This window comes from Octodon degus, unplaced genomic scaffold (assembly GCF_000260255.1).
Source record: "Octodon degus isolate 3935 unplaced genomic scaffold, OctDeg1.0 scaffold00011, whole genome shotgun sequence".
Taxonomy (NCBI): domain Eukaryota; kingdom Metazoa; phylum Chordata; class Mammalia; order Rodentia; family Octodontidae; genus Octodon; species Octodon degus.
Window position 1 is genome coordinate 628,109 of NW_004524587.1, and position 27,531 is coordinate 655,639.

Consider the following 27,531-nt stretch of genomic DNA (forward strand, 5'->3'; position numbering starts at 1 on the left):
CTAGGCTACATAGTGAGTTCAAGGCCAATTTGAGCTACATAAGACCCTGTCTCAAAAAACAAAAACCCTCTCTGGAAAAAAAAAAAACAACCCAAAAAACCCCCCAAAAACAAAAACAAAAGAACCCGTTATACTTACTGTTCTGTGGAGCAGCCTGTGATAGCATACACACACTGATGTGTGATTTTATTCTTCCCTCCAAATTACCTAGTGAAACCAGGGGGAGGTATTCAGGGCACCGGGTGCACTGCACGGCACTGGCTTATGACAAAGCAGTAGTAACACAAGCAGAACACTGACGCAACCAAGCTCTGTAGTATGGCCCTGTCAGCATCCCAAGCCCGGACAGGCAGGACAGCGAGTCCTCCTGCCACCTACAAGCCACTTATGCCTGAAAATGCCTCCCCACTGCAATCCTGGGCAATCCAGTCATGGAATCCCGAGTAGCAGCTGCCAGAAAGGGGCGGCGAGAGGATTAGAAGGACAATGTTTGCACAGAGGCAAGGTCACAGCAAGGACTCCAGCCATGGTGCTAACTCACTGACCGCCCTGCAGGCCTCTGTACACGGGTGCCGATGTCCGGAGCTCACAGGCCAAGGGGCTGAGGTTGGTTTTCACTCTACCGACTCTCTGTGGCACAGATTCGTGCAGAAGGCGAGGTCTTTCCCAGAATTTCATTCCTTTCTGGATTGCTCGAAAGGTCTTGGTCACCAGCAGGCGACTAAGCAAGAAATTGTCCACACTACCTCTGCACCTTCTGCCTCGTGGACGTCCCTGCAGTAGCCACCGTGAAGCTCCTGATCCTGATCCTAGGGCAATCCCTGGCCGGCACTCTGCTCGATTCTTGGTGCCACCTGTCCTGTTTGGGGTCTCTGGGCCTCTTGAGATCTGTGGGGCAACACAATGCGTTCCTGGACCATTTTCAGTATTTCAGAAATTTGAGGAATGCACAGTGTCAGCGCGACTTCGGCCAAGGACCACCAATCACCTTAGGGTAGAAGGAATCCATGGGTGACCTTAGTTCTGGGCAAAAGGCAAGACCACATCCCCTTACAGGACTTCAGGGCTCAACTGGAGCGAGAATGGGCGGGGCCTACAGGGCGGTCCCCGCCTGAGGATTTCTCACTGCCGCCTGGGCCTCACAGCGCTGCCCGCCGGCGTCCTGGGAGCCGCTGACTTAGCGCTTTCCCTAGGCTACGCTGAGGCCTGGCGGAGGTCCCGCCCCCCGCCCGGGTGACGTCCAGTCCCCACCTCTCATTTGCCCGCCCCATCCGGGCCTCAGGCTTTTACAAGTCCACGCCCCCCTCCGCGCATCGCCCTATCCGCGGCCGCTCTCGGCCCGGGAGTGCGCCTACCCCCGTGCATTGCCCAATCAGGTTTCGCTCCTCCAGGGCTCCGCCCCCACGTCCCAGCCAGCTCCTCCTTCCCGGGCGCGCCCTCCCTCCGGCCCCAGCCGGCGGGGTGGCCCAGGAGCTGCGCGGCGACCCTCTGAGGCCCTGCGAACATGGCGCTGCGAGTGGCCCGGAGCGTGTGCGCCGCGGCCTGCAGCCTGCGCACAGTCTCGGTACCCTGCCTGATTCGGCCCTGGCGGCTGCGGGCCGGCGCAGTGCGGACCCTGCGCACCGGAGCGACTGTGCTGGCGGGTAAGTGCGCGGCACGTGGCCCTGGGACCTCGTCCCCAGCGGCCCCTGCTCACTCCGGGAACCCTTGCCCCGGCCGTCTGTCCCTCCTAAATGGCGCGGGAAGACGCGAGCGGTCTTCGTACCGCGGCAGACAGGAGGGGGGCGGAGAGGCCTGCGGTGCTGTCGGCCCGGGTCCCCAGGTGAGCTGGCCGCTGCAGCCGGGAAGCCAGGGGGCTCGCCGAGGGTCTTTGTGACCTTAGCTTGTCTCCGTGTGTGCTGCGAGATCCTGCCCTGGGAGGTCTTAGTTTCCTAAGTGCCCTCGCTGAGAATTGCCAAGTTGAATTGAGCAGAATCGCTGGCGTGAGAGCGCTGCGACGACATTCATTCGCTGAAAGGGGCCGGAGGTCGTAGACTGTCTTTTCCAAAACCGGTGAGACGAGTCTCTTGGATTCTTCACGGAAGTTCAGCTGGAGTATGTTGTCGCAGATATGTCCTGGGGCTGTAAAGAGGCCCCCTTTTTTTTCCTTTCCTTTTTGAGATAGGGTTTCCCTATTAGTTCAGGCTGGCCTTGAACTCTCTTGTAGCTAGTATTGAACTCGGGGCCACCGTCCTGCCTCAGGCTCCTGAGTCCTCGGATTACTGACGTGTGCCACCACAGCCGGCTAAGAGGCCTACTTTTTTTTTTTTTTTAGGACCATACGCTTGCCAGGCAGGCGCTGTGCCTCGAGCTACATCCCAGGCCCTCAGAGACTTAATTTATTTATTTATTTTTTATTTTTTTGGATTGAACTCAGGCCCTTGAGCTTGCCAGACAAGTGATTATTCAACTGAGCTATCTCCCCGGCCCCTTCAGAGACTTAATTTAAAGCGGCGGGAAATAACTGGGAGACCTGCCTTGAGCGCGTGAGCCATTGGCGTTCCTTTCCTAGCACAATGATCTCCGTAGAGAAACATTTTTTTTTTTATGCATAAATACTTAAGACACTACTTTTTGTAAGAACTCAGTCTGCTGATGTAGGGTGCCCAGGTCTGTAGTACTATTGTCTCCTTAAGTTTACTGGTTATAGAAACGTTTTGGGAATTGTTGATCATTTTTATTTATCCCAAAGATTGAAGTATAGCAACATATTGCTTCTCACTTACTAATACTCTCTTAGCTGTTTTTGACACTTATGTATTACCTTTTTTGCGGGTGTGTGGGTGGGCATACCAGAGATAGAACTCAGGACCTTGTGCTTGCCAGGCATGTGTTTATGTCCCTGAATTATCTCCCTGGCTTTGCATGACCAATTTGAATGAGAAGAAAGCATTTCTTTTTTTTTTTTTTTTTTTTTTTTTTTTTTTTTTTGGTGGCCTGAAGAGTCCTTGAGGGTATTTCTGGTTTCCTGTGAGAAACTGGGTTCGAACCAGAGCATCAAGAGCCTGACTGCTTTGTTTAAGCAGGCACTTAAGCAACTGAGCTAATGGGCAGGCCCCCAAGAAAGCGTTTCTGAGACAACAATTTCAAATTTATGTAGAGGGTGGTGGGTTTTTTGTTTTTTGTGGCTTTCTTTTTGTCTTTCCCCCCTTTGTTTGCATTTCGTAGTTATCTAGTTAAATATTGACGAAATGTCAATGGTCACACAATTTTTGACACATAGCTGTACGTATTTTTGGGTATAGGGCACCCAGGTTTTTGAAAAGCAGCCAGACCCTCCTTCCAACGCTGGCTCGTTGTCCTGGGAGCCATTCATCTTAGGCAGCTCGCTTACCACTGAACCTCAGTTTCCCTCAGTGGAGAAGTAGAGGCCATAGAGGTGATAATACCTCAGAGTTGGGTGGGGATGAGACAAAGTATTATTTGTGTGTAGCAGCAAATAAATAGTAACAAAAACTGACCAACAGGAATATGAAGTGTTATATGTGGTGACCATAAAAGGAAGAAAAGGCAAAAATTTCAAGACTTATAACTCCTGATTTTATGAGGCTGAAAATCATGTTTTTCAGGGCCCAGTAAGAAAGTAATTATTTACCTAATCTGTCCAGCTTTTTTTCTACTTGATGGGCCAAGGGTTAAAGGAGAATTGTGCTAAAACTGTCTTTTGCCTGAGCTGCGAGCTGCGCTGCGTACCTAGTCAGGATGATGTTTCAGGACTTTGAGGTCAAGGGGGGGTGCTGACCTGAATGCTCGGGTTACTGTGGGGCATGTCGCAGCAGCCTCGCCCCAGAGCTCACCTTTATCATTAGGCAAGCTGGCCAGGACAGTTGTCTCAGCAGGATCCTATATTTATAGTTGTCCAGCTCTTACTTTCGAAAGGGATCTTAACTGCTTAAAATTGGTAGTTTATCACCGAGTTCTAAAGTGTTAGCCGGAAGAGGGAGAACTGAGTGTCGTGGCTGAGTAACTGTATGCCATTTATTTTGCTGAGAGTCCCCTGTACTTCCCAGCCTTTGGTCTTTTTTGTTACTAGTGGTACTGTGGCCTTTACACGGAGCTATATCTGTAGCCCCCTTTTTTTTTCTTTTACATTTTGATTTAGGGGGCTGGGGAGATAGCTTGGCATCTAAGCACCTGCCTGGCAAACGCAAGGACCAGAGTTCGATCCCCAGTACCGCATGTTGTGCCGGCCTTGGAACCCCAGGTGTGCAGTGCTGGCCCCAAACCAGGCGTGGTGGCACAGGCCTGGAATCCCAGCGCTGGGGAGGCTGAGACAGGAGGATCACTAGAGTTCGAACTGTGTAGCAAGGCCCTGTACCAAATGTAGGATACTCTAAGTTGTTTATTATGTTTGGTTTACCCTCCTGCCTTAGCTTGCCAAAGGCTGGGATTATAGGCATGCACCACCATGCAAGTAGAGATGTGCTTTTTGAATTTTTTTTTGTATTATGTATTTGGTACATGGTCTCACAGTGCAGCTTGGACTCGTAGTGATCCTCCTGTTGTCTACCTCCCCAGTGCTGGGATTACAAGCGTGCGTCCCCACGCCTGGTTTTGGTGGCCGGCTCAGCACTTCGTTGCCGGCTCCGAGATGTGCTATCTTTGTGGGTGGCCTTTGTTCTTTCCTTGGGAGGCTACTGTTTGACAGTGGCAGCAATAAACCCAATCCTGAGAAAATCTTCCCTTTTGGTAGCAAAGACATGGGAAGGGCTTTAAAAGAAATGATGCTTTTCTGAAATATTGGTCCTCTGTTTTAGTGCGTAAATTCACAGAGAAACATGAGTGGATAACAACAGAAAATGGTACTGGAACAGTGGGAATCAGCGACTTTGCACAGGTATTGGGCTGTCTTGAAGTATCTGTGTTCTCATCCGATCTGGATGGTGTGACACTTCGGGAGTTGTTCATCCGGTACAGACTGTGGGTCCTTTTAAAGGTCCCTAAGTCCGTCAGACGTGAAACAACGAATTATACATTAGTTAGTGCAGTGTGTGCGGTTACAAGAGATACCGGATTAACACTTAATGTAGGAAACATGTTTTATTTAAACACTGCTTTAAGTCAAGCATTTAAAGTAAGAAGCACTTGCAAAAAGGCCAGCATTTTATGGGTGCGGAGCTGTCCAAGGGACACCAGTGAAGAAGAGGGGAACCTCAAGCAGGCACAGAATAAAGGGAAGCCTTTCACTTAGTCTTTTCTCTATTATTCTTGTCCTCACAGATTTTACATTGAGATTCTGTTGAAATCTCAATAAAGAAAGTAAGAGGCCACAGAGTAGCAGGGGCACGCTGTCCAATCAGGATGTATATGGAGGGTGAGGGAGAACAGAGTTCTGAGATGTGTCGAATTCTAGGGTGCAGAGGGCCAGTGACAGTGACGTCTTCTTAGCACAGCACTCACTGTGAGGCCCTGTGCAGGGCGTTTGGTCTAGTATTGTGTAAGATGATGTCCTTGCCTCCAGGAATTTATCTGCAAGAGGAATCACTACATAGGAAGGACACACATAGTATGTGACTCAGGTCACGGAGTGGTAAAGATGTAAAGATCCCTTGTTGCCGTATGGCTTATACACGGGGGGACACCAGGGAGTGCAGGGGGGTCCTGGCACACAGAAGCTGCAGAGGCAGAAAGCGCGGTTGTCACTGCTGCTCAGAGGGCTGCAGTCTCGCTGGGTGTGGGTCACTACAGCCTCGGGGCCAGAACACAACGCAGCCCCGCAAGTATAAGATATGTAGTCTGAAGCCAGGTGTGGTGTGCACACCTGTAATCCCATCACTCAGAAGGCTGAGGCAGGAAGATCCTTTCAAGTTTGAGACCAGCATGGTCTACAAAAGTGAGCTCAAGGCCAGCCTGAACTGTGTAGTGAGACCCGGTCTTAAAAAAAAAAATGTAGTCTGGATTACAGGGCATTTGGGGTTTTATCTTGTTCCTGTTTCCTGGAGGAATTAATTTGGCTTCTTAGACCTCTGTATATTTGGTTTTCAGGAAGCTTTGGGAGATGTTGTTTACTGTAGTCTGCCTGAAGTTGGGACAAAATTGAAAAAGCATGGTGAGTATTTTCTTGTCTTGGAGTGGCCTGCATTATTTTGGGTCTTTTCCTAAACACCGTATTCTTCGTGCATTCGGGCTCAGTTTGGATGGTTTTAGCTCAAGTGACAGAATACTCAAATAAAAGTATGTAACACTCAGGGGTTTGTCATTCTCATACTAGCTTTTGGTTCACCAAAAGCCATCAGGGACATAACCTCCTTCCTTCCCTTGTGGCTCTTGTGTCTGAATTCAGGAAGGGGCAGGTTCTGGTCTTCATTGAGAAGGAAGTTCCCACCGGAAGCCTCTCTCAGGTGCCTTTGTCCAGGTCCTGCTGGCCACCCTGAGCTGTGCGGGATGATGGGGTGGAGAATGACAGGCCTGCTCTGACTGAGAGGGGAAGGTGTGCGGTACAGTACAGGGAACTAGCTCTGCAGGCGAGTGAATAGGGTCATCTGTGATCACTAAGGTCCGTTCAGTTTAACCTGCCTAGCGCGTGCAAGGCCCTGGGTTCTAATCCTAGCACTGCAGAAAAGACAGGAAAGAAAAGATAGACCTGTCTCTCTTTATAGGCAGTAGAGTACCAAGAATGAACACTGGCTTGACTTAGAACCCAATTTTTTAAATCCTGGCCCCACCACTTACAAACTCTGTGACTTCAGGGAAATAAATCTCATGTGTAAGTTAGGGTTTCTACCTCCTGTCCTGTGTACCTGTAAGAATGAGTGAAATAGAAGACTGGCTAGCACAATGAAAATGCTTCACAGCTGTTAGCATCTAGTACCAGGTATACTTTTATTTTTGAGCCCAGGCCCTTTGCACTGAGCTGCATCCCCAGCCCATTTATTTGTTTCCTTGTTCATTTATTGAGACCGGGTCTCAGTAAGTTCCCTGAGTGGGGCTCCAATCTGCACCCCTCCTGCTTTCATCCCCTAAGAACTGGGACCATAGGCATGCCCCAGCAAGCCTGGCTTTTGGAGTACAGTCCTGCAGAATTTAATAGGAAGGGGCCGGGGAGATAGCTCAGTAGAATAAGCACTTGCCTGGCAAGCGCAAGGGCCTGACTTCAGTCCCCTGTTCCACAAAGGAAAAAAAAAAAAAGAATTTAAGTACCTATTTTCTAAACTTTTTTGTAATACTGGGGCTTGAACCCAGGGCCTCCTGCATGGTAGGCCAGGATCTCCCACCGAGCTGCGTCTCCAGCCCTCTGGAAACTTTGAAACTGGGTCTTCCCTAGTCTATCCTCACTCTTGTGACCCTGCTGCTTCAGCCTCCCAGGTTAGTAGGGATTTCATGTTAAGTATCTTTGGAACATAACTGCCATACTGTTCTTCCCTCAGCACTTACCTCACTGGAACTTGGCTTAATTTTCCTTTGCTTTCTGGTTGTAAAGTTTGTGTGCCTTCTGTGTCATTTTTTTAGCTTTTGTGTTCGAGGTTAAGTTTTCCATGCAATGTGAAGTAAGGGTTGAACCTCACTTTGTGTATGTGTTTATGCATGTTTCCAGCACAAGTTGTTCAGCAGCTGACTTTTTTTTGTTTTTAAAACTTTTTATTACTGCATGCTGGCAGCACATAAAGACCACATTCTTTGTGGAGAGTTGGCCCATGAACAAAACACATGTCATTCTTTTTACCTCTTCCCTTCCCTTCCCCTGCTCTCCAACTCTAGGTCAAATTCTTCTCCTTCTTCCTCTTCTGTGTGTGTGCGCGCGCGTGCAGCAAGAATTGAACTCAGGACCTTGAGCTTGCCAGGCAGGCAGTGTACCACTGAGCTACATCCCTGGCTCAGCTGTGGGGTTTGTCCCACAGGCTCATTACCAGATAATGAGGGTCTTTCTGTTACTAAGGGCTTTGATTACTAGATGAGTTGTCAAGGTCACCATAGAGCTCAGCTGGTTTTTTTATTCTGTTAACGGGATGAATAAAACTGATGTTTAAAGAAGTTTGCGGCACAGTGGTGCACACCTGTAATCCCAGCACTTGGAAGGCGAAAGGCAGGAGGATCAAAGTGGGCTGGAGGCCAGCCTGAGCTGCACAGGGAGACCCTGTTTCCAAAAAAAGCAGTCAGTGTGCTGGTTACAGAGGTCCATGCTGGGATCTGAGCACTCAGGAGACTGAAGCAGGAAGCTGGCCCTGTGTGGGCATCATTCAGGGGATTTTTTTTTGGGGGGTGGAGGGGGCTGCTCAGGTTGCTTTCAGGGCAGGTCTGGTTTGGCTTGAGGGTGAGGGTACGCATCTTGAGCCTGACTGCTTTGTTTTATTTTTATTTTTTTTTTTTTTAAATTTTATTTATTTATTTATTAGAGAGAGAGAGTGGTGTGTGTGTGTGTGTGTGTGTGTGTGTGTGTGTGGCCAGCTCAGCCCACCAGGGGGCGGGGCTGGCTGGCATGTGGTGCTGGGGGATCGAACCGCGGTCCCTGATGCTTTGCTAAGCTTGTTCTAAGTAGGTGCTCTAGACCACTGAGCCATCTCTCCAGCCCCCTGACTACTTTGTTTTAGCAGGCACTTAAACACCTGAGGTAATGGGCAGGCCCCCTCAGGGATCATCAGAGACCAGTTTTACAACACTGTGTCTCCCTCTGTCTTTACTCTTCCTAGGATTTCCTACTTCTCTTTGCAGTAGCTGTGCTGTCCTCAAGCCCGTGACTGGCTTTTCTAGCCAGTAAAAGCAAGGTTTTCATTCCGGCTGCCCCACATGGTAGATTGGTGCCTCTCCAGAAAGCCTTTACTGGAAATCCCCAAATCTCACCAGAGTTGACCCCTTTTCTCCAGAAATAGTATGCTTTGCTTCATAATGCTTGTTTTCTTTTTTGAGACAGGGTCTTGCTGTGCAGCTCTGGTTGGCCTTGAGCTCACTTTGTAGTCCAGGCTGGTCTTAAACTCACAGTGATCCTCCAGCCTCAGCCTCCTGAGTGCTGGGAGTACAGGGGTACACCACCCCACCTGCTTACTGACATTTAATTTAATTTGTTATAATAAAAGGAACCTGTTTTGTTAAGTTTTAGGATTTGGTTTTGGTTTTTGAATAGTCGCTGAATTCATGATAGCCTAGGCTGGCCTTGAACTTGCCTCTTCCTCACCCTCCAGAGTGCAGGAATCACAGATTTGTGCCACCACACCTGGCCCCTTGCACCTATCACTTAGGAGCCCCTCATTCCTGAGGTGGAAGTTACATCTGAGGGGATGTTAGGTCACAGCCTCTAGCCCCAAGGTGTTCTGCACTACGTCTTGGCAGGGGAGAACCACACATGGCCTTGTGCATGCAAGGCAAGAGCTCTACCACTGAGCCACATCCTCAGCTCTCCAACTCATTCTTTTTCTTTTTACAGAGTCTCACTGCCAATTCATTCTTTAACTGAAAATGCTTTTGTGTTTATTCTGGAAGGCTATTCTTGCTACATAAGGGATTCTAAGTTGGCGGTGCTGTCTCCCGTGGCCTAGCGATTGCCACTATTGCTTGCCTGTTTACTTTCTCCGAGTACTGAGTGTTTAAGGACTGTGACCATGGCACATGTAGATGTGGCTTTGTGTGTGCCTTCTGTGCTGGGGGTTGCTGGGTTTCTTGAGTCTATAGGTTGCTTTTTGTCACCACAATCTGGAGATTTTGGGGGATCGTTATTTCTGCATGTTTTTAAATCCCATTCTCTCATCTCAGTAAGTTTAGTTCCACGTTCTTCGGGTCATTGATGTGTCCCCGGGGCCTTACGCTCTAGTGACCTTGAGGTCTGTTCTGAGGTGGGTTGATTCGATCTTTCCTCACATTTCTTGGGTCCTCTGTTGTCCGCAGTCTGCTCTGGATACTATCAGCTTTGCAAATCAGATATAAGAGCTTTCGTTGCACGTACTCCTGTGTATGTCAGCTCACTGAGGAACTTCAGGTCTCCGGACACATTGTTTCCTAGGATTGAACACAGGGCCTTCAGGCTGAGCTACAGGCCTAGCCTTTCAGAATATTTATTTATTTAGAGACAGGGTCTTGCTGTATATTCCAGGCTGATTCACTGTGTAGCCCTGCTGGCCTCAAAACTCATGGTGAACCTCCTGCCTCAGCCTCTCCTGAGTATTGGTGGGTATGCGCCACCAGGCCCAGCTCTTATTTTTGAGACAACATCTCACTACATTGCCTAGGCTGGGCTTAGGCTTGCCTTGCGGTCCTCCTGCCTCAGCCTCTCACAGCACTAGGAGTACAGACGTGTGCACGCACACCTCGCTTTGAACAGACTTGTAATCAATACTTTTAAGTTTTTCTGCTACTTCCAACACACAAGTCATTCTGGGACCAATTCTTGTTAAGTTCTTATTTTCCACCGTGGTTCCTTTTCTAGGATTTCAACCCTGTTTCCAGTCATTCTGGCAGCCCACACTTCCTCCTCTCATCCCTCAGGCTGCCTGGCTTTCTGCTTGAGTTGAAGTCTCGCTGTGGGTGGCTCCTGGTGCAAAGGGGACACTGTAAGTGAAGGCCACACCCAGTTGGTTCACTGCCCTGCTTGCTCGGATTGTATCCCATTTTGATCACTCTTCTAAACCTCCCTGAACTTGTTTTTAATGTCTTGCTCCGTTTCTGTTATCTGCAGAAAGGCGGTCCGATCTCAGGCTCACCACTGCTAGCAACTCCTAAGGGTTTGGTTTTGTTTTACCCCAGGCCACTGTGAGCTTAAGAAAAACTGAGTTTTACAGAATGTAAAGCATGCCTGGCATTCCGGCACATCACCATTTGTTGTTCACTGTGCCCAGAACACTTAGGGCCACCTAGAATTTTTTTTTTTTTTTAACCATGACTATATGAGAGGGGGTCACTTCTTAATAGTTTATATTTTCAAGTCATTCATTTATCTTTCTCTCTCTTTTTGACATAGGGTCTTTTGGTCTTGAGCTCACTTTGTAGGCCAGGCTGGCCTCAAACTCACAATGATCTTGCTGCCTCAGCTTCCCAAGTGCTGAGGTTACAGGTGTGTGCCACCACACCCGGCTTTCACTTGCCATTTTAAATATTTTCTTCAATTCCCTTCGCATAGATGAGTTTGGTGCTTTGGAAAGCGTGAAAGCTGCCAGTGAACTCTACTCTCCTCTGTCTGGAGAAGTTATTGAGATTAATGAAGCACTTGCAGAAAATCCAGGGCTCGTCAACAAATCTTGTTATGAAGACGGTAAGTTAGCGCTTCAATTTTGTCCCTACAGTCTAGGTATGTTTGCCAACAGTGGTTTGCTCCAGTTCAGGAATTCAGGCCCTGAGGCCCGGCGAGATAGCTCAGCAGACTGAGCCCCTGCTTAGGCAAGCACAGGGACCAGGGTTTGATCCCCGGCCCCACATGCTGAGCCAGCCCCTACCCCAAGGTGGGCTGAGCCGGCCAGAGTCCAGGCATAGTGGCACACGCCTGTAATCCCAGCACTGGGGAGGTTGAAACAGGAGCATCACTCCGAGTCCGAGCTATGTAATGAGATCCTGTACCAAATACATTTTTTAGAAAAAAGGAATTCAGGCCCCAAAGGAGCTTCCTCTGGTAGGACAGCTAATCAATGGCAAAAAGGATTAGGTGTGGTTTTCTTGTGCCTGCTATCTCAGCCTTCTAACTCTAATGTTTATGTGTTGGTGTGCACTTTCTTGAAAAGACATCCCTGGTATTATATATTGCAATCCATTTATTTAAAGATTATTTGTTCTGGGAATTTTTTGATTTTGTTTTCTTTCTTTTTTGTTTTTTTTTTTTTTGTTCCTCGAATGCCTTCAGGGCACTTTTGGCCAGGGGGAGAGTTGTGAGGTTCGAACTCCAGCGACCTGAGGCTGACAGCTTTGTGGAAGCAGCCACTTAAAGGCCTGAGCTAGGGCCAGGCCCCCTGTTTTCTTTTTGTTGTCTTTGACATGTGGTCTCACTATGTAAGTAGTTCAGGCTGGTCTTGAACTCATGATGATCCTTCTCCTTCCGTCTCCTGAGCTCTGAGATTACAGGGCATGTGCTATCACTCCTGGCTTATTTACAGATTTAAAACATCTGTTGTGTATGTTTATTATGCCATAAGAATTATGTTTCTGTGGGGGTTTTGGTTGTTTTTATCCAAGAGGGGTGATTAGTTTTTTTCTGATATGATTTAGTGCAACCACAGAAATACTCCTACAAAGCATGTGCTTAGGTTGTGACAAAGAAATGAAGGTGTTTGACGTTTTCCATGGGAATAAGCAGTCTTATGACAAAGCATGGGGTGGTATCGGATTAGGTAACTAGGACAACACTTAACAAGAAACAAACTTAAGGAAACAGAAACTTAGCTCTAAGATGGTGCCTGAGTACAACTATCTTAATTTTTTTTTTTTTTAATGTATTTAGTACAGGGTCTCACTACACAGATGGGATTTACAGTGATCCTTCTGTTTTTCAGCCTCCCAAGTGCTGGGATTATAGGCGTGCACCACCACACCCAGTTTCAATCACTATCAGTGCGCCCCAGAGGTGGGGCTAGCACAGCAGGCCAGGGATTGAACCCAAGCCGCTGCATCTGCCCAAACAGATGCTTTACTCCGCTGAGCTATCTGGCCAGCCCTTCCAACTATCTTAATTCTTAGGGCTGCATGCAATTTACATTGTGCATTGATATGGCTTTTTCAAAAGGTAGCTGAAAGATAAGATTCTTGCTTTTTGGTTACAGGCTGGCTGATCAAGATGACAGTGAGTGACCCTTCAGAACTAGATGAGCTCATGAGCGAAGAAGCATATGAGAAATACGTGAAATCGATTGAAGAGTGAAGCGGCACCAGAGTGAACTGGTGTGAAGCGACTTCCGCGGGCCGTGTGCAGTCTGCGGCACACAAGACTTGAGATAGCAAGTCTCACAGTGCTACACGTGGAAGAGAAGCCGCTCACCACTGCTCCGGGCGAAAATACCCCGAACTCCTTAGTGATTGCGGATAAACACAATGTGTACCTTTTTATACATACCGTATGATCTTTAGACTAGGCTGTAGGTTCTGATATTCAGAATTCATGAAATTATCTGTGGTAAGAACTAGGTGTAAGAATGACATAATTCCAGGATAACACTGTTATCATAAGCCTTACGTAGTACTGTAACTTGCTTATATTTCTCCCTGGATTTGGGTTGAAATGCTCAGAGCATGTCTCAGCTACATAATAAATACCAGATGACGACAGACACTTAATTTTCTAACGGGCTGCAGCGCCTGGAGCTGTTTTTATACGAGGCAACAGCTTTGCAGCACAATCAGAAACAAATAAAATATTCAACCTTAATGTTTTTTGATGTTAATATTTCATTTAGTGAGTCTAATATTTGTGAAGATGTTGGTATTAACTAAAGGAAAATGCTTTAACTTTCTTTTGCAATGCTAGAGATTGAACCCAGGGCCTCCAGTACATCCCCAGCCCTGGAAAGGCAGTTGGCTGCTTTGGGCAGTGTGGGAGGCAGCCCAAGGCCCTAGTGCACTCCACGGCTGTTCCACCACTCAGTGGCATCTTCAGCCCTGGGAATTTACACCATAAAAGTGAAAGGATGGTGCTGGCGACACACACCTGTAATCACAGCCTGGGCTACAAAGTGAGTTCGAGGCCAGCCTGAACTATGTAGGGAGACCCTTTCTCAAAAAAAAGAAAACGGGATTAAGAACATTTTCTTTGTAGTAACAAATCTGGTTTTTCTTAGGTGAAAATCTGTTTGCCTAATAACATGCAGCATGTCACCTTTAATCAAAACTAAGTGGCTGGCTTTTTCATCACTAGAAAAGCAAGGAAGGGTGAAAGTTCTGATCAACATAGCACTGGGAATTTTTCAGGTTATTTTTGATGTGTAGCCCAGGCTGGCCTTGAACTTCACAGCGATCCTCTTGCCTTAGCCTCCCAACCTGCAACTCCTGGAATTTTGAGGAATCTAATACCACACTTCAGTTTCCACTGACAGAAGAGAAGTGGACACACGGACACTTTTGAGCTTAGACACAGAACGGCGCAGTGGTATTCCTTGCCGCTTACACACAGTTACAGTGACGTCGTATTTTCAGATGGCTGATGCTGCTCACTCCGTTAGTCAAGTGTGTAGTGCTAATTGGGGGCAGGGAGGGAATACAGAGCCAGTTTCATTGTCCGTTTTCTTGGGGGGTTTTGTGTGTTTTTGAGATGGGGTCTCATACAGTTCAGGCTGGCATTGAGCTCACTATGTACCCAGGCTGGTCCCAAACTCCACAATGATCCTTTTTGAGTCTGGCTAGGTAGTTCAGGTTGGTGTTGGAAGTCACAACACAGCCCACGCTAGTGTGATTTTTCTGCCTCAGTCTCCCCAGGTGTTGAGATTACAGGCATGTGCTACTACTACCAGGAATTTCATTGTTTCTATGATAGTACCAAAATTATAGGTTTGGAATTTTATGTTTTGTTTCTGTCTCATGCATACTAGGTAAGAGCTCTACTGCTGAGCTGTATGCCCCAAACAGACCCTCCGGGGCCAGCTAAATAGCTCAGCGGATTAAAGTGCCTGCAAGCAGATATGGGACAGGGGTTCGATCCCCGGGCCTGCAGAGCCGCTTGCGGGCCCCCCACCCCCAGGCGGCAATTGAGACTGGGCATGGTGGTGCACTCCTGTAATCCCAGCTCTTGGGAGGCTGTAAGCAGGCGGATCACTATCCTGAACATCCTGTAGGCCCTTCCCTACAATACAAAACAAACACCCTCTGAAAGCTTTCCAAATTGATTAAATCCATGACTTTCATGTCCCAAGTGAAGTTGACAGCTTTGGGTTTAAATGAATCACTAGAGGGTGCCCTGCAAGGGGCTCATCAGAATTTCTGTTTCCTAATTTGTTACACTTAGTTCAATGGGCCAGGAGATGTAGAGCAGTTGCCTACTGTGAGTAAGTGTGCTTCACGGTCACTGTTCCGTACCTAGCCACACACCCGCCTCCCTCCCTCAGGGGAGACCCTTACGCTACACAGATTAAATCTCTTCCCTGTAACTGCAGTTTACCACTGACTTTTTGTTTGTATCTTTTTTCCTTATTGTAAATAGATTTTTTCTTAGCTTTTAATTTTTTGGGGTTTTTTTTTTTGAGACCGAGTCTCCCTATGTAGCCCAACCTGCCAGCTCAGGCTGGCCTTCCATGGTAATCCTGCCTTAACCTGAGTGCTGGAATTACAGGTGTGCCACCATGCCTGGTTTAAATACATTTTGTTAGAGCATTTGATTTATAGCAAAATGGCAAATTACAGTTTCCATATATTCTTTATGTGTTCCTCACCTTTTCTCCTAAGCATATTCATATCTTATTTCTGAAACAATTCACCAAAATTGTATTTGTTTCTGATGTTTCATTTCAAATCTATGTTGACTTAATCACAATCACTTTTGTCCCAGCAGGGCTGGGTGGCACACACCTGTAATCTCAGTACTTGAGGAGATGGGCGGATTCCTGAGTTCTTGGACAGCCGGGACCATATACAGCAAGACCCTGTCTCAAAGAACAAAAACAAGACAATCACTTTTGTTTCTTAACATTTCTGCTCAGTCATGGTTTCGGAGTTCTACCTGCTACAGTTCAGCAGTGATTACGGATTTCAAACTAGCAAATGCACAATTAGTGTAAAGAAAAGTGGTTTCCGGGCCTTCCAGCTTCCACATGAACCTAGGACACGCTTTCAGTCTATTGTAATACTCACTAAATCATGACGAGGACTTTTGGTAACTTCCCAGAAACTGAGACAGTAGCTTTATTTAATTTTGGGACAGTGTCTTGCTATGTAGTCCAGGCTGTCCTTGATCTCATATACAGCCCTCAGCTGGAAGTGGTCCTCCTTTCTCTGCCTTCCAAGTGCTGGGATTAGAGGCATGTACCACCATACCTGGCACTTTATTATTTTTGTTAATGATTATGCAAATTTGGTAGAAAATGTTCTTAAAAGTTTGAGACATTGGTATAGAAAACTCCCATTTTCATATTTATGCTAAGATCTCAACTGACTTCTGTAAAAAAACTGGAATTGTCTTGGACCATAAATATATTAGAATGAAGTTCAGTGGAGGAAGATCAAAAAATAACAATTACAAATTTAGGAAGAAAAACGCAATGCAAATACTCATCTTTTGAACAGATTATTCATGTATTTTAAGGTAAATGTTGATGGTACTGAGATTAAATTAGATTTAATCTCATTACTCTGGAGTAACATAATATCATTAAATGCCAACATTTCCGATAATCTGGGTAGTGTATATTTTGCTACTATCTAATGAAATTTTAAACTAAAAAGTGCGCTTTGTTTTTAATAATTTTTTAAAAGTATGTAGGCATACAGACCATTATTTTCGGGTTGTGAGATACATTAAGACCACTGTATTATCATACAAATCTACAAATTACACTGGGCACCACCACGTGCATGCAGGGGCGGGTGGGAAGCTTGCAATATTTTCAAAAAGTGGACTTTAACGACGTGGGCTACTTTCCCTTACTTATATGGAGATGTCAATGCTGTTTCCCGGGCCAGGAGGTCCACAATGCAAACAGGTCCTTCCCCAAGAGAGGCGACGGGTGCCGCGGAGTCAAAGAACAAAACACCGCCCTGCCGCCTCGCTTCTCCCCAGGGCGAGCCGGGGCGGTTCACCCAGGAAACGTGGCCGGGCTGCACACAGCTCGGGCAGGGCCAGCCGGCCACTGTCCCAGAACCCCTGCCCCACTGGGTGCAGCTGTGTGGGTCCTGGGCGAGAAGCCGCTCCCGAGGTCCTGGCCCACGGTCACCACCACAGCGTACCTGGCGCCGCGGGCTGAGCGCCGAACTTCACAACGACGAGGGCTACGCTGCCATGTAGGTCATTAGCGCCACGTTCATTGGCGCAACACCGCCGCACGCGCCGCGCACAGCCTCCCGGGAGCGGCACACCTCCCGCAGCTTTGTTGCACGAGCCTATGACGTCACTTCCGTCGCGCCTCTCAGCGTACGCTGCCGTAACCCAGGCAACGGCCCACCGGCTGCTGTGTCTTCCCTAGCCCGCTGGCCGGGACTATCAGCTCTGGGGCCTTCCAACCGACTCAGCCCCAGATGAGAGTGTGAAGGTCGCGTTCCGGCTCGTAGAGCAACGCCTCAGACCACTCCGCGGGCGGCAGAGAGAGAGAGAGAGAGGTTTTATCTTATTCTAAAGGAACGACTATCAGAGGCGAGGAAGCAGAAGAAAGACAGTGAGGCCCTAGACTCGACCAAGAGGGAAATGGCTGGGTGGGTGCCGGGAGGAGCTAAGTGGAGGGCCGGGCCCTGTGGGCGTGGTCAAGATAGGGGGCGGGGTTTGTGGGCAGGCGGGGCCTGGTGAGAGAATGGCGTCTGGGAAGGGGAGGGGCCTGCTGCGGAAGAGGTGGGGCCTGCACGGGAGAGGCGGCAGGAAAGGGAGGAGCCAGGTGTGGCGGCGCTTAGCAGACGCGGGCCGAGTCCGGTGTTTGACGCCTTGTCCTTTTCTGTATGCTGCAGACTGCGAAGAGGAAGTGGGAAGGTTGGAGACACCTCGGAGTAGAAATAACCAGTCGGCCGGGGGTTGCACAAACCGTGCTCCGAGGAAGCTTTCTGAGTCCCATATAGCGGCTGAGCCCGATAGGCCTAAGGCCCAGATGATTAACACGAGAAGATAAAGATACATGGCCTTGGAAACATGAGCAGATTGTGCTAGTTGGCTGGTGCATGTGCATGGGCTCCCCCCAGCGCCCTGTGCAGTGTGTTCCAAAACTTTGTAAGATTAGAGTCCCAACAGGGTTTTTCTGCGGCCAGGGGTACAGCTCAGTGACACAGCGCCTGCCTAGCAATAATGATGTCGTGAGTTCAATTCCCGGTCCCAGCCCTCCCAAACAACAAAAACAGGGTTTTTCTGTAGAAATTGTCAGTAGAAATGAGAATGCCCAGGCCAACTTCAAGATCTGCTTAACTGGTTCCTATGTGTGAAGTTTGGTCTGATACTAACTGAACTCCACCAGGTCTGACTGTTTCTGTTCATTTATTTCTTCGTTCAACACATGGGCTAGTAGAAACCTGTCTTCTCTGAAATTCTAACAACATATTCAAGATTCTTTTAAACCCACAGTTTCTAAAAGTGTAGAGCCAATGAATGGAGAGCTAATGAGAAGTCCAGAATACAGTGGCAGGGAGTTTTGAGGAATTATTGCCAGATTTTGACGTAAAAACTCTGGACTTTTTCTCTTTACCCATCAGTATTCTCCGGGCCATTAATACAAACAAAACATGGATATAGAATGAAGATTGAGATTTATGACCATGTGAAAAAAATGTTAAATTTATAGTTGATCTTAATATTGCTATTAAGATTGGGATATAGCTTTTTAAAAATATAATATTTGTTGCTGTGTTTTGAAATTAGTATTTTAGTAATCTTTGATCAATCAATAGGTGTAAGTTTCAGATCAACATGAATCATGTTTCAAAATAGACACTTGTGGTCAGTTCACATAGCAACTGTCACCCTCAATTCCAGGCACCAAATTTGAAGACATTGGATTTGGGGATACTCTGGTCTTCTGGCTCTTTCTTCATGAGAATTTACTCTTGTTTCCTTTTTATGTCCTCTACTCTGACCCTTTGTTTTTTGGCTTTTTTTTTTTTTTTTTTTTTTGCGGAACCAGGGATTGAACTCAGGCCCTTGCGCTTGCCAGGGAAGCGCTTATTCCACTGAGCCATCTCCCCGGCTTTTTTTTTTTTTTTTTAACCTATTTGATACAGGGTCTTAACCACACAGCTCAGACTCATAGTGATCCTCCTGCTTTCAGTCCACCCAGTGCTGAGATTACAGGAATGCTCCACCATGCCTGGTCTCAGTGGCTGGCTCATTGTGCCCAGGGGTGGGACCAGTGGGGCTGATGGTGCCCCGGATCGAACCACAGTCCCTATGCTTGGCTAAGCAAGTGCTTAGTTTGCTGAGCTGTCTTGTCAGCCCTTGACCCCTTGGTTCAAGGTTCAGCCAGTTCCTTTCTTAAACTGAGACAGGAAACTGTTGAAAATGTGAGTCTAATTCAGCCCTGTCTCTTTCCCTAAGACTAGACTCCCTCCAGTGACTGCTTGTTTTGGTGCACTCTCTAGGACTCTAGGGAACCATCTTCATGGTCTTAGTTACCTTTCTGGAGAGTGAGTGGTCGCCTAGAAGCTTCCTCCTTTACCACAAGCCCCAGCCCACCTGGGGCTTCTTTCTGGGCTTACTCTGCCTTTTGCATTTTCAACTTTAGTGCAGGCTGGTCCCCCTTATATAGTCTATAAATAGCTCCTTTTGGTTCAGAAATGATTTAAACAGCTTTTAGGAAAATATTTTTTTCTTTCTGTGACTAGCAGGACAACAAAAAACTCTTTGTTTTCCTTGTCAGTACACACACACACACACACACACACAAATCTAGAATTCATTTTCATTGAGCTTAGACTACAAGCCTGTTTGTGAGGTATTTATTTTATGGAGGTTAAAGTCACGTAAAAGTCATGATTTTATCCATTTTGAGAGTGCATCAGTCAGCGGTGGTTTTAGGAATATTTGCCAGCATCCAATCCCAGCACACTCCCACCAGCCCAAAGAGCCCCGGGCTAATTCCCCACTCAGCTCCTATAACACTTACCTGTCTCTAAATTTTCCAAATCCTCAATATTTTATATAAGTAGATCCGTGCAATATGTGGCCTTTTGTGTCTGGCTGCTTTCATTGAGTATGATGTTTTCAAGGTTCATTGTGTTGTGCCAGGTGTCAGAACTCATTGCTTTTTTTTTTTTTTAAATTAATTAATTAATTAATTAATTAATTATTTATTTATTTTGTGTGTGTGTGTGGCCAGTTCAGCCCACCAGGGGGCGGGCCTGGCTGGCATGTGGTGCTGGGGATTGAACCGCAGTCGCTGTGCTTTTGCTTAGCCTAGCTTAGCTTGTTCTAAGTAGGTGCTTTAGACCATTGAGCCATCTCACCAGCCCCAGAACTCATTGCTTTTTATGGCTGAACAGTCAGTATTGAGCTGTGCCACATTTTATTTATCCATCCATCGACTGGCAAGCATTTGGGGTTTTCCCACCTTTTGGCTGTTACAAACAATGTAAAGTCAGTAAATTAATTCCTTTTCCACATTTTTACTCTTATACCCCCATTTCCTAATATAATTGCTAGTTCTGCAACTGCATGGTGGTGCATATCTGTAATCCCACTTATTTGGAAGGCTTCGGCAGGAGACTCAAAATTTCAAGACTGGTGTGGGCAACTTAGCAAGACTCTGTCTCAAAATTTAAAGGGGCCAAGAATGTACCTTCAGAGGCTGGGGAGATGGCTCAGTAGAATAAGCGCTTCCCTGGCAAACACAAGGGCCTGAGTTCAATCCCCGGGTCCTGCCCCCCCCCCCAAAAAAAAAAGAATGTACCTCTGTGCTCTCGGTTCAATCTTCAGTGCTACAAAATCAAAAACTATTAGTTCCCACAACGAATGATGGATGGCAAGAATATGCAGAAGGGCCAGGGAGATAGCTTGCTGGTCTAAGCGCCTGCCTGGCGAGCGCAAGGACCTGGATTCAATCCCCAGCACCACATGCTGCATCAGCCCCACACCAGCCCCAAGACCAGGCGTGGTGGAGCATGCCTGTAATCCCAGTGCTGGGGAGGCTGAGGCAGGAGGATCAGTAAGAGTCTGAGCTGTGTATCGAGACCCTGTACCAAATATTTTTTTAAAGAATATGCAAAAATCAGAACCTGCATTCATTCCTGAATTTTTCCTGAATGAAAAATGGTTTTGTAAGTATCTGAAAAGCAGCTTGTAACCCCTTCTAAAGGGAAACAAGCTTATCATGTACCTTAACACTTCTGCTGCCAAGAAAACTGCAAACATCCACTACCACTGACTTGACGTCAGCACACTATCATTGGACATTGGTGGTGTAGGCACATTAGGATACTTTACCTTGCTAGGTGTGGGGGTGCAGTATGTAAGCCCAGCTCTCAGGAGGCTGAAGCGGGAGGATGCCAGTTCTCGGCTAACGTGGGTTACTTAGCAAGGCCCTCTCTCAAAGAAAAAAGGCATATTTGAGCCCGATTCCTTGGTGCATTGTGTACCCCACTGCAAGACAGCGAGTGCTGTAGTCTTTTCTGTTACTGAGGCAAAATACCCAGAAAAGGTAACTTTGGTGAGAATGGGTTTACTTGGGCTCATAGTTGTAGATTTTCTTTTTTTTTGTACCAGGGATATCAAACTCAGAACCTTGTGCTTGCCAGGCAGGCACTTATGCCACTGAGCTATCTCCCCGGCTCGCCGAGTTGTAGATTCTCAGCCAGGGGTCAGCTTCTGTGCTTCAGGCCTGTGGGAAGTCTGCCCAGCACGTCCCTTCCTAGCCTTTGTGCCTCCACCTATCAGGTGACTCCGCCCACATGTGGGCGGGGCTCCTCTCCATTTGCTGTCCCACACACCAATCATGCCTGGAAACACCTCACAGACACTCGGAGGTGTGGCTTACTGATTTTCTGAGTTCCCAGTGAAAATAACCATTACGTCGAAGCTGTGCTGGTGTCTTGCCGTCCTCTTTACCTCTCTCTAGCTTTGGCCTTTGATTAAATCTATTGCTTCCCAGCCTTGTCTTCGGTGGTGCGGAGGCTTGGCGGTGGATGATTTTGTAATGCGGTGCTGTTCTCAGTCTACTTCCCGGTGTCTTAAGATGCTTCACCTGACTTAACTGCTTTTTTTGTTTGTTTTTAATTAACATTAAAAACTAACCTCAGCTGGGAGTGGTGGTGTGCACCTGTAAGCCCAGCAGTAGGGAGGCTGTGGCAAGAGGATCGCCACCAGATCGAGGCCTGCCTGGGGTACTTAGCGAGTTTGAGGCCAGCCTGAAATACATATTGAGACCCTGGCTCAAAAGAAAAAAAAAAATCACACTAAACTCAATCCACTTTTCAAATTGCAGAAAGAAGATGTTAAAAATTATAAGCAATCATCCCAGTAATGGAGCTCTGTCAGGAAAGTGAGACTGATTTGGAAAATAATGAAAATAATGAAATTCAAAGCCCAGAAGAAACTGAACTAACCTTTACTTGTGCAGATGAAAGAAGTGAAAAGAATCATGTTTACTGTCTTTTGGATATCAGTGACCTTACTTTAGAAGAAGATACCAGAAGCGATGAGTGTGCCATTGGCACTGGCTGGGAAGAAGCCGTGAGTGTCCTCTTGACTTGGGTCTCTTTCCCTTCAGGGCTTGATGCAGGCCCTCCCCCAATTGTTAATATTACCAGAAATGTACAGTCAGTGATATGCAGAGTACTTGGAACAGAGGTAAAATGTCACAGACGACAGTAGCAGTGTTGTTGGGTATCTGGCTGCTCAGAATGTGGGCAGCTCTGTACCAGGAGTTTTATCAGAAAAGTGAGACTGATTTAGAAAATAATGAAATGATGTTGGGCATGGTGCACGCCTATGATCTGAGCACTTGGGAGGCTGAGGAAGGAGGATCTCCATGAGTTCGAGGTCAGCTTGGGTTACATGAGTTTGAGACCAGCCTGAACCACATAGTGAGGCCCTATCTGAAAACAAAACAAAATAATGAAATGTATGCATGCATGCAGTCCCCCTCTCAGGAGTCAATAAGGCCTCCTTTTTGTGTGGGAACTTTGAGGCAGAAGGGAACTAATGGCCAAAGACCAGGTGCAACCAGGATGTGGACAGGGCAAGGCTTGTGTCCGGGACTCCTGGGTCCAGAACCTGGGCTGCTTCATCAGATGTCAAGCTCCTCAAGATCCTTGAGTTTCTGTCTTCAGAAATTCTGCAAAGCCCTATGGGTTTATCCTTCAAGTGTTCTTAGTGTTAGTAAAAGAACTTACTGAAGAGATAGCTCAATGACACAGTGCCTGCCTGGCAAGTGCCAGGTCCTGAGTTCCATTCCCGTACCAAAAAAAAAAAAAAAAAAAAAAAAAAGAGAGAAGAAAGGATGGAACCCTAACATTAACATATTAAGGCAACCTTGTCACACCCAAAATGCAACGTAAGGCTGCCAGATCAGTCACCGAAAATACCTCAGACGTGGCTGTGTACTTTTACCTCGGAGCCCTATTTTATTTTATTTTATTTTATTTTAAATTTTATTTGTGTGTGTGTGTGTGTGTGTGGCCAGCTCAGCCCACCAGGGGGCGGGGCTGGCTGGCATGTGGTGCTGGGGGATTGAACCGCGGTCCCTGTGCTTTGCTAAGCTTGTTCTAAGTAGGTGCTTTATTTTTATTTTTATTTTTTTAATTTTATTTATTTATTTATGCGTGTGTGTGTGTGGCGCCAGCTCAGCCCACCAGGGGGCGGGGCTGGCTGGCATGTGGTGCTGGGGGATTGAACCGCGGTCCTTCTGCTTTGCTTAGCTTAGCTTGTTCTAAGTAGGTGCTTTAGACCACTGAGCCATCTCACCAGCCCTCGGAGCCCTATTTTAACAATGACCTCTCCAGCTCTCAGCCAAGGGTGCCCAGGCATGAGGGGCTGAGGCGGTGTCTCGGGCACCTACATCTGGGCTTGAAGGGCCCTGTCCCTGCTCACTGCTGTCCCTCCTGCCTCTCTGGGCAACAGACACACAGCCTGGCAGCACAAGAAGCCTTGAACGTAGCACAGGGATGAACACTTCTGGTTCTCATTTAGTATTCAAGCTGTCGAAGTGAGCATTTTATTTTATTTTTTTGGTGGAACCAGGGATTGAACTCAGGCCTTTGCACTTGCCAGGGAAGCACATATTCCACTGAGCCATCTCCCCGCACCCCCCCGATTTTATTTTAATAGAGCTGAATTTAATGGGCATCTGAGAAAATATAGTGACATATCACAGTGGTCACTTACAAACATTGCTGTTCAGGCTGGTTTTGTACGCGCCTGGCCCAACTCAGCCTCCTGCTGGGTGCTGGGAGCGCAAGCATAGGCCAGCACCCCTGGCTCAACAAATACTATTTTGCTAGCCCTCAGGATTAATATGTGCTGTTATAAACACTGGGGCTCAATAAGGCCCCGAAATAAGTATTAAATGGGGTTGGGGTTTGGTTTGGGTTTTATTTCTTTGGTTTATTGAGACAGTGTCTCACTATGTAGTCCAGGCTGGCCCTAAGCGCCCTGTGTAGGCCAAATGGCCTCAAACTCAAGGCGGTCCTCCCGCCTCAGCTTCCCAATTGCTAGGATTACAGGTGTGCAGCACCACAACCGGGTCTAAACGGTTGTTTTTGTTTTGTTTTGCTTTAAAGAAGAACTGATTTTAAGAAAAAGATACTGGTTCATAATATCGGTGGCCAAAACAGGAATGTGGCCCAAACCCGGGCAGCTAGAGCAGCCCCCCAAGAGATGAACATGTGGCCTTTTTTTGCAGGTCCAAGGCTGGGGAAAGACTGCTCCCACCGCCTGCGTCTGGCCCAGGAAGAAACTGAAAAAGGCGAGGGGAGGCGACAGGGCCGGCCCCAGCTGCTTGCTCTGCGCTAGCCTCTCCCCAGGGAGCTCCGAGGCCAGGCCCCCCAGCGAGCCCAAGAAGGTGGAAGCGGGCGCTGCGGTCCAGGCCCAAGCGAGCGTGGAGAAGAATCAGGACTGGAAGGCTCCGGCGCCCTTCCGGGGCCCGAGCACAGCCCCCAGGGAGGCCGGCAGGGTGTGCCTTCCCTCCGACATCCCGGAAGGAAAAAAAAGCCTGCAAATCAAGGAGTTCACCTGGCGCGCGGAGGGCTGGGCCGTCCCGGGTGTGAGGGGCGCGGCCGCCGAGGGCGCGGCCGTCGCCTCAGACTCCCCGAACTCCAAGGCCCTCGTGGTCCTGCCGCCCCTGGGAGCCTCACCCCAGAACCGGCCCGCGGCTCCGAGTGGCAAGAGTAAGAACTGCCAACCAAAAGAGGGGGCGCCGAGCGCCGACAAGGAAGAGAGTGAAGCGGTTGCGCACGAGTTGAAAACAGCGGATGGGAAAGGGGAGCCGAGACCCTTCGCGCTGGCCGGGCACCCTCCGCCCCGGGATGCCTTGCCCATCGCTGTCTCGGTCCCTGTCCCGGCGGCCCGGTCCCCGCTGGCCGATGCGGAGCGCTGCTGCCTGGGCTGGTCCCTGCCGCCCGGGAGGAACTCCGGGTGCCCGCCTCACCCCAGCGCCCTCCCCTACCTCGCCACCTTGCAGCTCCTGCAGAAGCGCGGCCTGCAAAACTACAAACTGAAAGCCAGGGGGCTGGGCGCTCCCCGGAACTCCCCAAAGCTTGCCTTACCCGCGGCCAGGCCCCGCGTGCTGGAGACAGACATGCTCCCGAAGTCCCTCCTTCCGGCGCTTACCGTGAGCAGGGTTGTCATCCCTGTGTCCACGCACAGGGTCCTCTGACTGTGACAATAGAGTTCCTGGGGAGCGCTGCCAGGCTCTGTGTCCTTTCCTTCCTCTCCTCTCCCCTCCCCCCTCCTCCCCCCAGCCCAGCCTTTTGTGAAGCCTCAGAGCTGGAGGTTGGGTTTGGATTTAGTCTGTAAAACACCATATTCACGGTACCTGCTTCTGCAGCTCAGCCACTTGCCAACTGCGAACTGGCAATGCCGGCCGGCCCTGAGGACTGTACAGGGGTCCCTCCTGCTGACAGGGGCCCTCTGTCCTGCCCCAGAGCCATCTGCTAGCATCCCAGGTGGCTAAGGTCAAAGTGCTGCCTGAGCTTTTGAACCAGTGTCTGTCTGCCGCCTCCTTTGCTGTGCAACAAAGATTGGAGACATCATTTTAATAGCAAATTGTAGCCCCTGTCTGGCTGACTATCCTGTTGTCCCCGTAACCATGCTCAGGGATGTACACTGTGCATGTCACTTCTGTGACACCCAGCTGTCACCATCTCCTTTCGTGCCCACAGATTCGCACTGTCCGTGGTCTCTGGTGCAGCACAGAGAGTCGCAATGTCGTGGGTCCTGTGTCTGGAAGGCTGACAAACTCCAGCCAGGAGTCAGGCTGAGAGTGATTAACGGCTGCTCACTCGCTCAGAAAAGGCCGCGAACAGGGTCACTGCAGTCAAGTCTCCCACCTGCTGTTCGACCCTGCCGCGCTCCTAGTCTTTGGGAATCTTCTGCCGAGTCACTCAGGGCACAAGGCCGTCACCTTTTCTTTTCTGTCTTCAGCCCTCATTTTACCCCAATGCTTATTTTTCTTGAAGTTGAGTTCAAATTAAATGTTGTGAGTTACACTTTTAATGCCAAGTGGTGCTATGTAGCCATATTCTTAAGGAACTTCTGGGGAAGAGTTCCTGAAGCTCTTTTTTTTTTTTTTAAATTATTTATTTATTTTTATTTATTACATTTATCGTGTGTGTGGCCAGCTCAGCCCACCAGGGGGCGGGGCTGGCTGGCATGTGGTGCTGGAGGATCGAACCGCGGTCCCTGTGCTCTGCCAAGCTTATTCTAAGTAGGTGCTTCAGACCACTGAGCCATCTCTCCAGCCCCATGAAGCTCTTTTATAAGCGCACTAAGGTAGTGGACGGCCCAGGTAGAGGTCTTGGGAGGCAGGGCTTTCTGTCTCCTACGTGATGAGGTGGACTGACCAGGACTGTGAACTCAGCTTTCACATCTGGCCTTTGCAATGTCAATTATCCTGGGTATGTATTTACTTATTGTGATGTTTGGGGTCAAACCCACTGCCCTGCACAAACTGGGAAACGCTGTGTCCCTGAGCTATACCTCCAGCCCTGGTTGGTTGGTTGAAGAAAACCAGCCCAGGAATGACAGTAGCACAAGAGTTGTCAGGAAGTGGTTGGCCTACTGAAGTCCAACACTTAGTGGTTTAGAAGCGATTTTTGTTTGTTTTGGCACCAGAAGTTGAACTCAGGACCTTGTTCTTGCCAGGCAGGCGCTTGTGCCACTGAGCTATATTCCCAGCCCTAAAAGCAAATTTTAGGATTCCATTTTCTTCTTTCTTTGGTGAACAAGGAAACCAGCTGGATTCTGACCCAAAGAGGAAGCCAGTTTCCCATTGTTTGGGTACATTGGGTGTTGGAGCCAGCACAGGCTGAGAAACTTCCAGCTCTGGAAGCCTACACCTAAGTCAGTCTTTTCCCTTTTCCCCAGCCCCTTTATTATTATTATTATTATTATTATTATTATTATTATTTCTTTGAGACAGGATCTTGCCATGTGGTTCAGGTTGGCCTTGAACTTACTGCCTACCCCAGGCTGGGTTCAAAGTTGTGTGGCTGCTTCTGCCTCAGCTTCCTGAGGGCTATAATCAGGGGAATGTGCCACCATTCTGGCTGTCCCATCCCCCTTCCACAAGCAATGGGGTGATGCATCAGTTTATTCTGGAAGACTGTCAGCAGCATGTGGGCCAGGGGCCAGGCCTCACCTAGGCAGCCAGTGTTCTGTGAACTTCATGTGAAAATGCTGAGCTAAGTTGTAGTGGAGAATTCTTTTTTTAAAAAGTCTTTTGAGGGGCTGGTGAGATGGCTCAGTGGTCTAAAGCACCTACTTAGAACAAGCTTAGCAAAGCACAGGGACCACGGTTCAATCCCCAGCACCACATGCCAGCC

General features: G+C 48.3%; 2 protein-coding genes and 1 long non-coding RNA gene across 6 annotated transcripts; 2 read left to right on the forward strand and 1 right to left on the reverse strand.

The window, feature by feature from the left end:
• The first annotated feature begins 1,419 nt into the window (after positions 1-1,419).
• Positions 1,420-12,846, forward strand: Gcsh (glycine cleavage system protein H). Its single transcript, XM_004625760.2, has 5 exons — positions 1,420-1,643; positions 4,797-4,876; positions 6,025-6,088; positions 11,084-11,215; positions 12,711-12,846. The coding sequence occupies exons 1-5, from the start codon at positions 1,505-1,507 to the stop codon at positions 12,806-12,808; spliced, it is 513 nt and encodes a 170-aa protein (XP_004625817.1). The 5' UTR covers positions 1,420-1,504; the 3' UTR covers positions 12,809-12,846.
• A 402-nt stretch (positions 12,847-13,248) lies between these two features.
• Positions 13,249-16,907, reverse strand: LOC111815099. The gene is made up of 3 exons (XR_002819895.1): positions 16,816-16,907; positions 15,442-15,515; positions 13,249-13,542 (listed from the first exon to the last, which is right to left on the reverse strand). It is a non-coding gene; the product is annotated as an uncharacterized LOC111815099 (long non-coding RNA).
• A 258-nt stretch (positions 16,908-17,165) lies between these two features.
• CUNH16orf46 (chromosome unknown C16orf46 homolog) lies at positions 17,166-26,199 on the forward strand. Of its 4 annotated transcripts, none has more exons than XM_023709436.1 (3): positions 17,166-17,240; positions 21,975-22,222; positions 24,393-26,199. In XM_023709436.1, exons 2-3 carry the CDS (start codon positions 22,013-22,015, stop codon positions 25,362-25,364), a joined length of 1,182 nt encoding a protein of 393 aa, XP_023565204.1. In that variant the 5' UTR covers positions 17,166-17,240; positions 21,975-22,012; the 3' UTR covers positions 25,365-26,199. The 4 variants fall into 4 exon arrangements, with proteins under 4 accessions (XP_023565204.1, XP_004626040.1, XP_023565206.1 ...); XM_004625983.2 differs by having other exon boundaries at positions 17,224-17,277; XM_023709438.1 differs by lacking the exon at positions 17,166-17,240 and adding an exon at positions 17,500-17,545.
• The last annotated feature ends 1,332 nt before the right edge of the window (positions 26,200-27,531 follow it).

Excerpts from the sequence above, each read along its gene's own strand:
- Gcsh (XM_004625760.2), top strand. The coding sequence starts at position 1,505 with ATGGCGCTGCGAGTGGCCCGGAGCGTGTGCGCCGCGGCCTGCAGCCTG. Across the intron at positions 6,089-11,083 it reads GACAAAATTGAAAAAGCATG|ATGAGTTTGGTGCTTTGGAA; the intron begins GTGAGTATTTTC and ends CCCTTCGCATAG. Across the intron at positions 11,216-12,710 it reads CAAATCTTGTTATGAAGACG|GCTGGCTGATCAAGATGACA; the intron begins GTAAGTTAGCGC and ends TTTTGGTTACAG.
- CUNH16orf46 (XM_023709436.1), top strand. The coding sequence starts at position 22,013 with ATGGAGCTCTGTCAGGAAAGTGAGACTGATTTGGAAAATAATGAAAAT. Across the intron at positions 22,223-24,392 it reads GCACTGGCTGGGAAGAAGCC|GTCCAAGGCTGGGGAAAGAC; the intron begins GTGAGTGTCCTC and ends CTTTTTTTGCAG.